The 12,090-nt window shown below is 29.4% G+C and overlaps 5 protein-coding genes across 13 annotated transcripts; 2 read left to right on the plus strand and 3 right to left on the minus strand.

The window, feature by feature from the left end:
• Positions 1–65: 65 nt before the first annotated feature.
• CSN5 (COP9 signalosome subunit 5) lies at positions 66–3,048 on the plus strand. Its single transcript, XM_033482952.2, has 5 exons — positions 66–307; positions 439–624; positions 715–949; positions 1,165–1,359; positions 1,441–3,048. The coding sequence occupies exons 2-5, from the start codon at positions 473–475 to the stop codon at positions 1,900–1,902; spliced, it is 1,044 nt and encodes a 347-aa protein (XP_033338843.2). The 5' UTR covers positions 66–307; positions 439–472; the 3' UTR covers positions 1,903–3,048.
• On the minus strand, positions 657–2,901 carry LOC117227584 (uncharacterized). Of its 2 annotated transcripts, none has more exons than XM_033482959.2 (3): positions 2,763–2,901; positions 2,164–2,672; positions 657–866 (listed from the first exon to the last, which is right to left on the minus strand). In XM_033482959.2, exons 1-2 carry the CDS (start codon positions 2,875–2,877, stop codon positions 2,212–2,214), a joined length of 576 nt encoding a protein of 191 aa, XP_033338850.2. In that variant the 5' UTR covers positions 2,878–2,901; the 3' UTR covers positions 657–866; positions 2,164–2,211. The 2 variants fall into 2 exon arrangements, with proteins under 2 accessions (XP_033338850.2, XP_033338849.2); XM_033482958.2 differs by lacking the exon at positions 657–866 and adding an exon at positions 1,802–2,035.
• Positions 2,806–8,041, minus strand: LOC117227585 (uncharacterized). Of its 7 annotated transcripts, none has more exons than XM_033482965.2 (4): positions 7,901–8,041; positions 6,888–6,982; positions 5,896–6,120; positions 2,806–2,901 (listed from the first exon to the last, which is right to left on the minus strand). In XM_033482965.2, exons 2-4 carry the CDS (start codon positions 6,967–6,969, stop codon positions 2,867–2,869), a joined length of 342 nt encoding a protein of 113 aa, XP_033338856.1. In that variant the 5' UTR covers positions 6,970–6,982; positions 7,901–8,041; the 3' UTR covers positions 2,806–2,866. The 7 variants fall into 7 exon arrangements, with proteins under 7 accessions (XP_033338856.1, XP_033338857.1, XP_033338851.1 ...); XM_033482966.2 differs by having other exon boundaries at positions 7,863–7,975; XM_033482960.2 differs by lacking the exon at positions 7,901–8,041 and adding an exon at positions 7,655–7,785.
• A 460-nt stretch (positions 8,042–8,501) lies between these two features.
• PGAP3 (Per1-like protein PGAP3) lies at positions 8,502–10,874 on the minus strand. 2 transcript variants are annotated; one of them, XM_033482825.2, is made up of 7 exons: positions 10,744–10,874; positions 9,736–9,878; positions 9,505–9,657; positions 9,266–9,390; positions 9,059–9,192; positions 8,759–8,963; positions 8,502–8,691 (listed from the first exon to the last, which is right to left on the minus strand). In XM_033482825.2, the coding sequence occupies exons 1-7, from the start codon at positions 10,757–10,759 to the stop codon at positions 8,613–8,615; spliced, it is 855 nt and encodes a 284-aa protein (XP_033338716.1). In that variant the 5' UTR covers positions 10,760–10,874; the 3' UTR covers positions 8,502–8,612. The 2 variants fall into 2 exon arrangements, with proteins under 2 accessions (XP_033338716.1, XP_033338715.1); XM_033482824.2 differs by lacking the exon at positions 10,744–10,874 and adding an exon at positions 10,171–10,357.
• Positions 10,847–11,976, plus strand: Arfrp1 (ADP-ribosylation factor related protein 1). Its single transcript, XM_033482827.2, has 5 exons — positions 10,847–10,986; positions 11,065–11,235; positions 11,311–11,392; positions 11,469–11,640; positions 11,753–11,976. Exons 1-5 carry the CDS (start codon positions 10,894–10,896, stop codon positions 11,850–11,852), a joined length of 618 nt encoding a protein of 205 aa, XP_033338718.1. The 5' UTR covers positions 10,847–10,893; the 3' UTR covers positions 11,853–11,976.
• The last annotated feature ends 114 nt before the right edge of the window (positions 11,977–12,090 follow it).

The raw sequence follows: 12,090 nt of genomic DNA on the forward strand, positions 1-12,090 counted from the left end.
GTTTGAGCGTTTTGCCACCAACCTAATTGGCGTTGTACGAACTCCAATCTGAGTTTCATTATTTTTCCAAAAGAGGCGACACAGACACCCCGCATCTGCCTAATGCAGGGCACCTTGACATTAATTTTGGCAAAATTAGGACATGCAAAACTAAACTAAATGATATTACCGGTGGCCTATAGCTATTATGGCTGTACAGTGAAAACAAATGTATTGCAGGCAGTGTATGATACATAACCAATTAACCAGAGTTATAATCGGAGTATGATTTTAAAATTTTTTTAATCACCGTATTCTAGAGTTTCTGGTAAGGACATGGGAACACAATTTTCCTATCATTAGTATTTATTGTGCACAGTACTTGACGTCTTGTTATGGCTCCAAAAGTAAAATTATTGTTTAATATCTAATCTGTTGTATTGGTATGGTTTCATATAGTCAAAAATCTTAAATCTGGCAGAAGTTTGTTAACATGGCTAGTACTTCTTCAGAGCAAAATAATATCGCACAAAAAACATGGGAAATGTCAAATAATATTGAGATGATCAGCACTATTGATGAAATTTATAGATATGATCGGAAAGAGCAACAGGACATATTGGCTGCAAAGCCTTGGGAAAAGGAGTATGTTCCTTTCATATATCAATAGAATAATATTATTTACTACTTATTACTTATTAGATTTTTCAATATATATATATATTAATTTTACAGCCCACACTTCTTTAAAGATATAAAAATTTCTGCGTTGGCATTATTAAAAATGGTTATGCATGCTCGTTCTGGTGGCACTTTGGAAGTGATGGGTCTTCTTCTTGGAAAAGTAGCAGCAAATACAATGATTGTTATGGATTCTTTTGCATTACCTGTGGAAGGAACAGAAACAAGAGTTAATGCTCAAGCCCAAGCTTATGAATATATGTCCGCTTATGTAGAAGCTGCTAAGCAGGTGATTTTGATATTTCAGAAAATATTGAAAGTATTATTTTAAAAGAATATCAAATTTGAGAATCCATTCCTTTTGTATACAATATCTGTGCAACATTTGAGGTTCATTGAATCGAATGGTTTTAAAGTTCTATCCGATTTTTATTCTGGCTGTATGGTAAAATTAATGTTTATAATTTGTATCTGCAAGTTATGTTTATATTTTGCTATTGAAAGGTTGGAAGACAAGAGAATGCAATTGGATGGTATCATAGTCATCCTGGATATGGTTGTTGGTTATCAGGTATCGATGTATCTACTCAGATGCTCAATCAAAATTTTCAAGAACCTTTTGTTGCTATTGTTATCGATCCTGTGAGGACAATATCTGCTGGAAAAGTTTGTTTGGGTGCATTTCGAACTTATCCAAAGGTAATATATTTGATATAGACGGATAAAAAAATCTTGTGAAAAGCAATAAGAAATTTAATGAACTATCTGATTCTTTTATAGGGATATAAGCCAGCAAATGAAGAACCATCGGAATATCAAACAATTCCATTAAACAAAATCGAAGATTTTGGAGTTCATTGCAAACAATATTATTCATTAGAAGTGTCTTACTTTAAATCATCATTAGATAGGCGATTATTAGATTCTTTGTGGAATAAATATTGGGTGAACACATTAAGTTCTTCCAGCCTTTTAACAAATGCGGACTACACAACGGGACAAATATTTGATTTATCGGACAAATTAGAACAGTCAGAAGTTGCACTTGGAAGAGGATTTATTTTAGGTGGAACGGATCCCCATGATCGATGTTCGGTAGAAAAACTAATTAAAGCAACAAGAGACAGTTGTAAGACAACAATTGAAATTATCCATGGTTTAATGGCACAAGTAATTAAAGACAGGTTATTCAATCAAGTTGGTTGTAAGAATACTGCTGATGTTCAACAGCAACAATGGTGAATTCCATGTATAAAGTATAAATACTATTAAAAATGTAAAGCTGCAGGTACTATACATGCATAGGTGTACTTATATCATAATTAGTTATTTGAAATTGAATGCTGTAGACTTTTTAATTGGATCAAATGTGTACCTGTTCACAAAATAAGCATATTTTGTTAATTTTAAATGAATGAACCTGCAATCTATTCATTAAATATATCATTCATTTATTAATTTCATAACAAATTATCTCATAAAACTTATAGAAATTGAATGTACCTCAATAATTTTCACAGCTCTCAATTTTAGAAATTTTGCCCCGGTTGCTCATGTAACATTTTCCGTATTTATATATTTTGAAAGAAACTGGACTATATCAGGACATTTTTCTTTTGCTAATTGTTCTACACTTAGCTGATTATTTGTCATTAACGTTAAGTCTGTGTACATTATCAAAAATTTGGAGACAGACACAGAACCCGCCGCAAGGGCTTTATGCAACGCAGTATATCCATCTATATCTTTTAAATTAGCATTTGCACCAAACTTTAATAAAAGTTTAACAATATCGATGTGACCTTGCATAGCTGCTCTATGCAAAGCAGCAGCATGTCCACACGGAGTTTGTGCATTTACTGCTGCACCATTTTCTAATAACATTTTACAAACTTCGTAATGTCCGTTTCGAGCCGCATAATGCAAAGCTGTGTATCCTGCAGAATCTACTACATTTGCTGAAACGCCCTTATTCATCAATGCCTTTACACGATCCAATTCATTATATTGTGCTGAAAATGATAGTTTTTTTTTTAAATAAATGTATATGTAACTAGGTGCAAAAAAATGTGTATAGTCTTAACAAAAATCTTAACAGGTACCTGCATACCAAATACCTCGTTCGAATTCCATTTCAACGAAAGATTGGCGAACATCAATATTTTTATTTGAATTGCAGCATACATTGTGATCACCTAGACCATGACTATGCTCCATTTGTTATGTTCTCTTTTTTTATCACTATAAACATGAATCGTGTTTGTCTATTACTTCACCGAAAACAGAAAATATAATTACGTAAATTAAAATCTTAAAGCTTAAACTAAAAGTGATAATTTGTAAAAATAGAATAAGAACTATGAGTAAATAATAATTTTGTGCAGTAGAGATCGTATATTTTCTTAATTACTATTTCTTGACAATATGCAAAAAGTTTTTTCTTTTTTAAACTATATATGTATGCTCGACTACAACCTGTAAGAATATCGAATTTGTTTATGAAAATAAAGCCGTTGCGCAAAATCGGCCTTTATATAATATTACATATATTTTACAATAAATAGAACATTTTTAAGTAGTTATTATAAATTCTTTTACGTTGACAAAACGTGACACTGCGCTGACAAATACTTTTTCATTAAAAATTAATAAATGCTAAATTCCTTCATCATGTTACGTAATATTAACAATAACTTTGATTCCATACATTGTATACCAATAAGAAGTATTATAAATTTATATTAATACAGTAACAATAATATTACGGAACATAACATATCTATCACAAAAAGCAATTGAATATTAAATGCTTTAATATATTGCAAAAGATTCCCACGAATCATAATTCTGCATTTGTAAGAGTATTTGATATATATATATTTTAAGAATGTATGATTACGACTTTATAGGTTCATACTATCTCCAGCAATTGCTTTTCATGGGACATTATCAACTGGATAACACGATAATTGTAGCAGACGACTTTAAAAATTAAGTATGCAAAGAATTTCAAAAAGACATACCCGTATAGCTAATCATTGCCATATTGTTTGTTAATGATTCCGTGATTCGTATTAAAATGGAATATACTATTCAATAATATTCAATTCGTATCGAAATAGCAACACAGAAATTGTTACAATCGACAACAATTTAAGTATAAAACGGTACAAAAGTTTTGGAATTTACCATTAAATGCTGTGTTTTAGGAATTTACAAAATCGGTAAAAATGTTCAATGTAGGTCTAATTATAGAATATACATATATGTATATTCGCTTGACAGAGGATACAGTCCAACCGATCGAGAATTGAAATCAATAGGAAGTGTTAGTAATAGTCATTCGAAAAAGAAAAGAAGTTTAGAAAAGCTCATTTAAATCGTTAAGTTTCCGAATACATATATAGACCATTTTGTTCGATTAGGTGATTTTTTGCGCACGTGCGTTGTGATTTCGGTTTTGGTCGGTCAGACTGTATCCCGTGTATTTGTAAAGGAAGATAAAAACGTCTTCATCAGAGCTCTGTAATGAAAAAGCGAACATACTGCTTCAAAAGTATGTGTGTCCATTGTATATGAATTTACAGTATTCGCGCGCGAATCATAAACTGTATATGTTGCACTGTCAAATGAAAGAAATTTTAAACAACCATTGGTTTTACAATTCTCTTTGCATCGTCCAGAGCGTATCAGATGTTCCTCCTCCTGTACAACTGATAACTCGATAACCTAACTCTGCCAGAGCGTTTATGATGGAAAAAGGCGCTCCTGAAAAATGTTCGTTTTTAAAATACGTATAAGAGAAGAATATATTGACAAATTAATAAAAAAAAAATACGATGTTCATTCGCGATAAAGATAGCTATAATCACGGCATAATGGCACCCCAATTTATTAATTAATAGAACTTGTGAAAAATTGTTAATTAACCTTTAATTACAACACCATTGCTCACACGCTCGGGATAATCAGAGTTTTTAAAACGCTTGGAAAGAGCCAAAATTTCGCATTCATTCAAGCCAAAAACAACAGAATCCTTCGCAAAAGGGGAGGCTTTTACTCCTATGTAATAGTAATTCTCGTCGTTTATTGCGTTGGCTAACGCTTTTCCGATTACTGCTTGCGCCATTGTCTCAGATTGTGATATTGTTCAGCTAAAAGGATCGCTAGAGTTCGTCGTCTTTTGCTGTTGAAAGGAAAATTCTAAGACTAAAATAGTGTCACACTACAATATCATACAGACTACGTATTATTAATTTCTCATAAAAGAAAAGTACCCGAACTCCTGCACGTTTATCTACCTCTCTAAACATACGCTCGTATTCCCACCATTTTACTGCGCATTCAATTTGCAGTGAATCGGTAGCCAATCAGAGCAAAGCAGTTTTTTGTTCTCATCATGTGTTAACAGCTTATCAAGCTACGGCCCCAAAAACATGCAGGAGTTAGGTATTACTGTATTTCGTAACTATCTTGACTTGAAGAAAAAAAATTAACCAAAAGAGTGTTGTCTTTTTTAAACAAGTTATGATATTTAAATCCGGATTTTGCAACGGAATTCCTTATTAAAAAATACACAACATTGAATAGGTCGAATACGATTTGAATAATTTCTTTCGTCGTGCAGTTATATTACATACTACTTTAGTATGGAATCAAAACGGAATATAATAAATATGTAACCTAAATAATTGTAGAAGTTTAAACCAACTTCATATATAATTAGAGATATGTATTAGCACAGTATCAAATTTGTATGTGTTTCAGAAATGCCCAATAATTTAACAAAAAAATAATTTAGTTAACCAAAAATGATTAAATTTACCGAAATGGTGAAGTTACTGCAAAGCTATTTTCTTATGAATTTAAACTGGACTCTTATTTTAATCTAGTTTTGTTGTAATTTGTGATATGTATGTAGCCAAAAGGAATTAGAAAATGGCGCTTGGACTAGTATAAACAAATTCATATAACCTACACAAAGCATGTAAGAATTTTGTTGACATTCACAGCAAATAATTAATTGTCTATCGTTAAAAAACAAACGTAAACAAAATTTATAAAATTTACATAATTTATGTTACATAAAAAAACGAAATCGATTCAAATTTGATTACCCAAACAAAAATAAATCAATAAATTGGATAATTTGCTTTTTGTAAATTAATTACTAATTTTATATTCGATATATGTAAGTAAATAATATAAGTAATAATAATGTATAATAATTCATACCTGGCTGAATAACAGATTCGGGTTCTGGTTCAGAAAAATCTTTTCTCATAGTCCACATGTATTCATTATAGTCTTGTTTAACACTGGTGCTCGAACATGCAACAACTTTATAACCAAGCACCTCTAAAGCAGTTAATATTACACAAGGATGTTGCAGGTATACTATTGTTGAGTCATCACAGTATCCCCCAGATGCAAACCGAGTCAATTGTTCTATATCTGATGCTATAACATAATTTAATAAGATTATTTATTTTAAACATTCAATCACAATATTCCGAGCTTTGTGTAACTAAGTTTAAAAAGCGTAAAATTTATACAAATGAAGATTGAATCAAATTTTCGAGCGTTCATAACGCATGATGATGCACCTAACTAAAATCCGCAATCTACGTGATAACGTTTATCAATTTATCGCGAAAGAACGTTAGTAAATGTGTACGTCTATGCGATGACATGTATATGAACATTTAATAACGTAATTTAACTCAACTAATAGAAATACTTCATTATATTTTTAAAGATTAATTTTATATAATAAAAAAATATGTAAATTTTAAGAATAATATGTGCAGAAAGCTTGATAATTACATGCATTGTTAGTAAACATTAACGTAAAAAATAAGAACATTGACAGATATATTTTAGTAATTCTAAATTATTATGTATCGTGTATAATTATAAATAAATGTTCTAAAATAAAAAAAATGTTCTAGATGAACAATGCAATAATATTTTGAAGACACATATGCTTAAAATTTATATTGTTATTTATTTTTTGTTATATCTTTTCTCATTTTGAAGAAAACTCAATCAGTCACTCATAAAAATTATCTTGTTATATGTATCAAATATATAATCATAAGTTCATCCATAAGCATATTTAATAATGAGACATAAGATAGACTTACATTACGCATGTTAGCAACATAGAGGCATAAATAATAAAAAAGCTAAAACTTTCAAGAAACCTTATTTCCAAAGAACAATACCTTTAAGACCAGATACTAAAACCCTCCATGGATATCTATGACTATATGATGCAAGATTACCGCGTACCAAAATGTATGGCATCTGTAATAGTGCACTAAAACAGATTTGTTATATATGTATTGGGATATATCACTACACAAATATTTGATGTCAAATTGCGTAACATGAATTTATTGTATTCCATTTAAGTTAATGACGTGTTTCATATTTGTCATTTATTAATATATAAGATTTGAAACTTTCATAAACATAATATTTATTAAGAACCTGTTCAAGATTAATAACTTAGTATAGCAAGGCTGTGTATATAACTTAAATCTTGTTGTATTTAATAATTTTGATATGCTTTAGAATATTAACATTCTTAGTGGAATCTATTCTGAAAGAAAAATGTCTTTAACATTTTATAGAGCTATAAAACTATTATAAATATTATACTCTCTTGTAATACATAACAAATTACATATAACTATGTGTTATACATGTCATGTCTAGAGGTAATTGATGATATTAACCTTAATTCGATTTCTACATTGACTCACCTGTTAATATACACAAAATTCTACTTTCTCGATACAATTCTTAACCAAAAACTATATCAAATTACTAAAAATGATAGATTGAACTATCAGCATCAAACACAGTTAAAAAATCTAAAATTTTGTATGAACTTATACACACAATTATTTCAAAGGTAAAACTGTAGCTTAAAAGTGCAAGAGAACAATGTATAGAAGAATTAGGAAAATAAGCGTACCTCACTTACAATGAGTGTAAATATTTATATATCATAATCATATTTCGACAATTATTATTTTAGCATTATCACTTAGAATGTAATGCATTGTTTAGTTCTTAACTGCATTAAATCTTTCAGTTTTATTGGATAATTTTTTAGGCACGAACATAATTTTCTAATAACCTACAGATTTTTCTACCAGAATTAGTTTATCTTAATTCGAAAATTTATTTACGTTTTATATCTCTTTAGTAATTAATTGTTTGAACGTACAAATTTATCAATGCACAGGCGTACAGAACAGTATTATTGTCTCTTATATGTACTATACACAATTCAGGCCGTAGATTGCGCAGTGCGACGCGCGATAGCCAGCACTATGTACAATGATTTAAAAAATTTTTCGAAAATTGTGCAAACTTATACCACTTGCTAGTTTTCGAAAAATGTTTGTGACTAATACCTCGGCTGTAATAAAACATGCAAGAAATGATTACCAGTCTGAATATTACACGAAGCTAATTCAAATATATTTAGTGGCAGTGCATATACGGGCGATGGTGGCGCCTCTATTGGAGAAAAAATAAAGCTCGATTTGGGGTCCGTACAGCGCCAATTAGTAGGTAGCAAAACGCTCAAACTGTTAGTCAAATTCGACTGTTGGTAATTTGGCTAACAGTTTGAGCGTTTTGCCATCTACTAATTGGCGCTGTACGGAACCCAAATCGAGCTTCATTTTTTCTCCAACAGAGGCGTCACAATCGATTTTTCGCAAAAGAAAAATGCATCTTATAGTTTATTGTAACAATCAATTCCGTTTTTAATCATATTGATGTCTTGCATCTTTTCAAGGGTCTTTTACACAGAACACCACTTGTAGATTATCAGATATATATTTTAATAATTATATTAGATTTTCTTGTAATTTATGTACATGTAAGATTTAATTTTTTAATTATTGAACTATATAAATACTGCAACTAATTCAACGTATATGATGGTCAATATCTAACGTCAGTTTACTGTAATATGTTCTAAGGAAAGAACAATCGGCTATCATAAATCTGAAAATGACATTTATAAATGTATATATATTTGTATATATAATGAATCTTGAAAAACCAGACATACCTGTACATTAAAATGGTAAGAGGGGCAGTGCTAGCATGCCATAAGGAATGAGCATCGAACACCCAAAAAATTGGTGCAAAATCTGCCACTTCTAATATGGTAACTAAAACAGTTAGTATATTAAACCAACCAATTAAATTAATATATGGCAGCTTCCTATGATTCCGATACCACCAAATTATTGTTGAAATAAATGTTAAAATTCCTGGAAATTGTTTAAATGAGATATAGATTTGATGCTTCGTGTAAAACACATTTCTGTAAAGATTTATAAAGCTATAATTATAATGTTAAAAGTACCTATGACAACATTGAATTTCATATTATAGTCATAATTAATATTGCCGGACCATAAATGTAATAAATGAGTATATAAAGTACTAAGGTACCCACATGTGGTTACTGCGAACATTTTATTATTTTTATATGTTATCCTGAAATCAAAAAAGATAAGCTTTAAAACATTTGTTAAACTTGTTTATATTAAAATTGAATGTTATAAATTACCTTAATATCATACAATATAATAATGTGAGAACCATAATAAATGCACTCGAATAATCCATTACTTCTGTAAATGGTATGTCCCTTGCATGAAATACAGAAGACCAAAACCAGCCATGGATACATATCTAAAATTAAATATTTTGCAATACTTATAAGAATAAAATATACTTATTTTCCTTCCATGATAGAAGATTATAGTAATTATTTATAAGAAACAAAAAAATGTATATAGTATTTACCATACTAAAATAAGTCCAAACATAAAACATTGGATCACTAGCCCTTGACTTTTTTTTAAATTTCCAATACATGGAGACATGAGCATATAAATTTAATACAGAAAATATTACAGATGCAGGTTCCTGGCACCCCAGAAAACGAATAAATGGCCACTAAAATAAAAATGAAGAATTACACATATGTAATTAAATTGTACATTTACAATTTATTAATTGGATATAGATACATACTTTCCCATGAAACTGAGGAACTTTTAAGCCATGTGAAGTAAAATAATTAACTGTCTCCCAAGTGCAATCATAACTACAATCTTCTTCACAAGTCCAAAATAACAATCTTAGAGCTAAAGGAGGTTGCACTTTGAAATCATCATCTATAAAATATTAATAAATTATCTAAGATGTAGAATATCACATTGTATTTTGTATAAAATTATCTTAACGAGATATTTTTGCATTATATAATAAAAATCAAAATGTTAATAAATAAATATTTTTAAATAATTGAAGTTCATGCACAAATTGTATGAGACATAGATTATAGTAAATCTTAAAAATATTTAAAAGTGTTAAATGTATAATATGAAATGATGGACTTTAAAGACTTGTTAAAAGTTCGTATTTTATTATTAAATTCACACAAGGTAGCGTTAAAAAAATGCATACTGGGTTTACAGTTAATGTCACGACATTTTTCAAGACATAAACTATAAAATTGAGACCTATCTCCGGTTGAACTAATCGTATTTGTGATAAAAAGTGATTGAAGTACTAAATTGAAAGTCCATTTCAATTTCGTGTTTGACATGCTGCACGTGTGCCACCACGAACACTACTGCATTGCATGCGCACACCTTAAATTAAATGTTACGGTGTTGAGAAACCTTAGTATGTACATTGTAATGAAGTTTTGTTCCAGAACACCCAACAAAAATTCTAATTCTATTGGTTCTAATCTCCAGCCATTAATCGAATTTTAAATATAGTATATGTAATTTTGTTCGAATAATTGTTTAAAGAGGAAACAAGATAAGATCCAATTTAATACATGTGTTATGTTAAATATAGTTTTATGATATCGTATAAATGTTTATTTTTTGTATAATGGTGTGAATATTTTTCTGATATTTCATCCTAATAATAAATAATAAGTAGTAATAATAATGAGTATGCACCATATTTCGCATGAACAATTTATTTAATATTGTATTTTAGTTGTACGTGCATACGTATACATACATACAATCTGCAACATACTTCCACATGATGACTTTTACGTGATACGATGTGTAAGATTTGTATGTCGCGATTTGTCGTAAACATGATTTATGAATATATGTAACATGTAAACAATGTGAAACAAATTTTTGAACATTCAAACGTTTTGAAATGTACACTCTTTTGCATGGGCTGTACAAGTATCTTGTGCAAAAAGATGAATATTTCATATTAATATTAGGACTCGACAATGCTGGAAAAACGGTAAGAGACGATAAAGTATGCAATGTTTAGGTTAAATAATCTGTATAAGTTTACTTTTTTATGATTTCTGCATCGTAGACATATTTAGAGGCGGCAAAAACAAAATTTACAAAAAATTACAAGGGTATGAATCCCAGCAAAATCACAACAACTGTTGGTTTAAATATTGGGAAGATAGATATTGCTGGTGTTCGCTTTAACTTCTGGGACCTTGGTGGACAAGAAGAACTCCGATCATTATGGGATAAAGTAATTGAAAATCATTAGTAACATATCTTTATAAATATTCAAAATATATATATAAAAACATTTTTGTGTTTATAGTATTATGCAGAGTCACACGCAGTAATTTACATAGTCGATTCGTCAGACCGTGAAAAAATACCTGATTCTAAAGAAACATTTGGTAAAATATGAAGAAGATGTTTTCGCTGTTTCATTTTAAAATTATATAAAGAAGTAATATTCAAATATTTTTGTAGATAGAGTTATATCTTCAGAACATCTGATAGGTGTACCTCTCTTAGTATTAGCAAATAAGCAAGATGTGCCTGATTGTATGGGTGTTAGGGAAGTAAAACCAATTTTTAATCAAAATGCACATTTGATTGGTCGAAGAGACTGTATGGTAATGCCTGTATCTGCTTTAAATGGGTATGTAAACCATTAAATTACTTGTATACTTCTGAAAGTAATTTACATACATTAGTTGTTTTTGTTAAGACTTATTTATAACTGTTTAAGTAACCATTTGTATTATATAAAGGGATGGTGTAGATGAAGGAATTCACTGGCTTGTAGACTGTGTGAAGAGAAACAACGATGTTCGACCACCACGAAATCAGAATGATAATTGCTTGTCTTAATATCACATTCCTATTTTATTTTAATATATAGATTAATTTGTGAACAGTATTTTACCATATAAATTGTGTACATTTGTATTAGAAACAATTACCTTTTTACCAATAAATTTTCTTTTCTAATCGATACTAGTTAAGTTGTCCATTACAAATATGTAATTCAATTGAATTATTATTAATATTTTTTACCTTACACTTATTAACAAATACAATTTATTTATAAATAATAATAATTCAGCTT

Source organism: Megalopta genalis, chromosome 5, assembly GCF_051020955.1.
Source record: "Megalopta genalis isolate 19385.01 chromosome 5, iyMegGena1_principal, whole genome shotgun sequence".
In the NCBI taxonomy this organism is placed as follows: domain Eukaryota; kingdom Metazoa; phylum Arthropoda; class Insecta; order Hymenoptera; family Halictidae; genus Megalopta; species Megalopta genalis.

Coding starts and splice junctions, on each gene's coding strand:
- LOC117227584 (XM_033482959.2), bottom strand. CDS start 2,877: ATGGAGCATAGTCATGGTCTAGGTGATCACAATGTATGCTGCAATTCA. Junction 2,673..2,762: donor ACGAGGTATTTGGTATGCAG/GTACCTGTTAAG, acceptor TATCATTTTCAG/CACAATATAATGAATTGGAT.
- Arfrp1 (XM_033482827.2), top strand. CDS start 10,894: ATGTACACTCTTTTGCATGGGCTGTACAAGTATCTTGTGCAAAAAGAT. Junction 11,393..11,468: donor TGATTCTAAAGAAACATTTG/GTAAAATATGAA, acceptor ATATTTTTGTAG/ATAGAGTTATATCTTCAGAA. Junction 11,641..11,752: donor CCTGTATCTGCTTTAAATGG/GTATGTAAACCA, acceptor TATTATATAAAG/GGATGGTGTAGATGAAGGAA.
- LOC117227585 (XM_033482960.2), bottom strand. CDS start 7,686: ATGATTATGATATATAAATATTTACACTCATT. Junction 6,121..6,887: donor TTTAGTATCTGGTCTTAAAG/GTATTGTTCTTT, acceptor ATTATGTTATAG/CATCAGATATAGAACAATTG. Junction 2,902..5,895: donor CGAATCTGTTATTCAGCCAG/GTATGAATTATT, acceptor TCATGTTTATAG/TGATAAAAAAAGAGAACATA.
- CSN5 (XM_033482952.2), top strand. CDS start 473: ATGGCTAGTACTTCTTCAGAGCAAAATAATATCGCACAAAAAACATGG. Junction 950..1,164: donor ATGTAGAAGCTGCTAAGCAG/GTGATTTTGATA, acceptor TGCTATTGAAAG/GTTGGAAGACAAGAGAATGC. Junction 1,360..1,440: donor CATTTCGAACTTATCCAAAG/GTAATATATTTG, acceptor ATTCTTTTATAG/GGATATAAGCCAGCAAATGA.
- PGAP3 (XM_033482824.2), bottom strand. CDS start 10,312: ATGTCAAACACGAAATTGAAATGGACTTTCAATTTAGTACTTCAATCA. Junction 9,658..9,735: donor TTCCTCAGTTTCATGGGAAA/GTATGTATCTAT, acceptor TTTTTATTTTAG/TGGCCATTTATTCGTTTTCT. Junction 8,692..8,758: donor CTTACCATTTTAATGTACAG/GTATGTCTGGTT, acceptor TGTCATTTTCAG/ATTTATGATAGCCGATTGTT.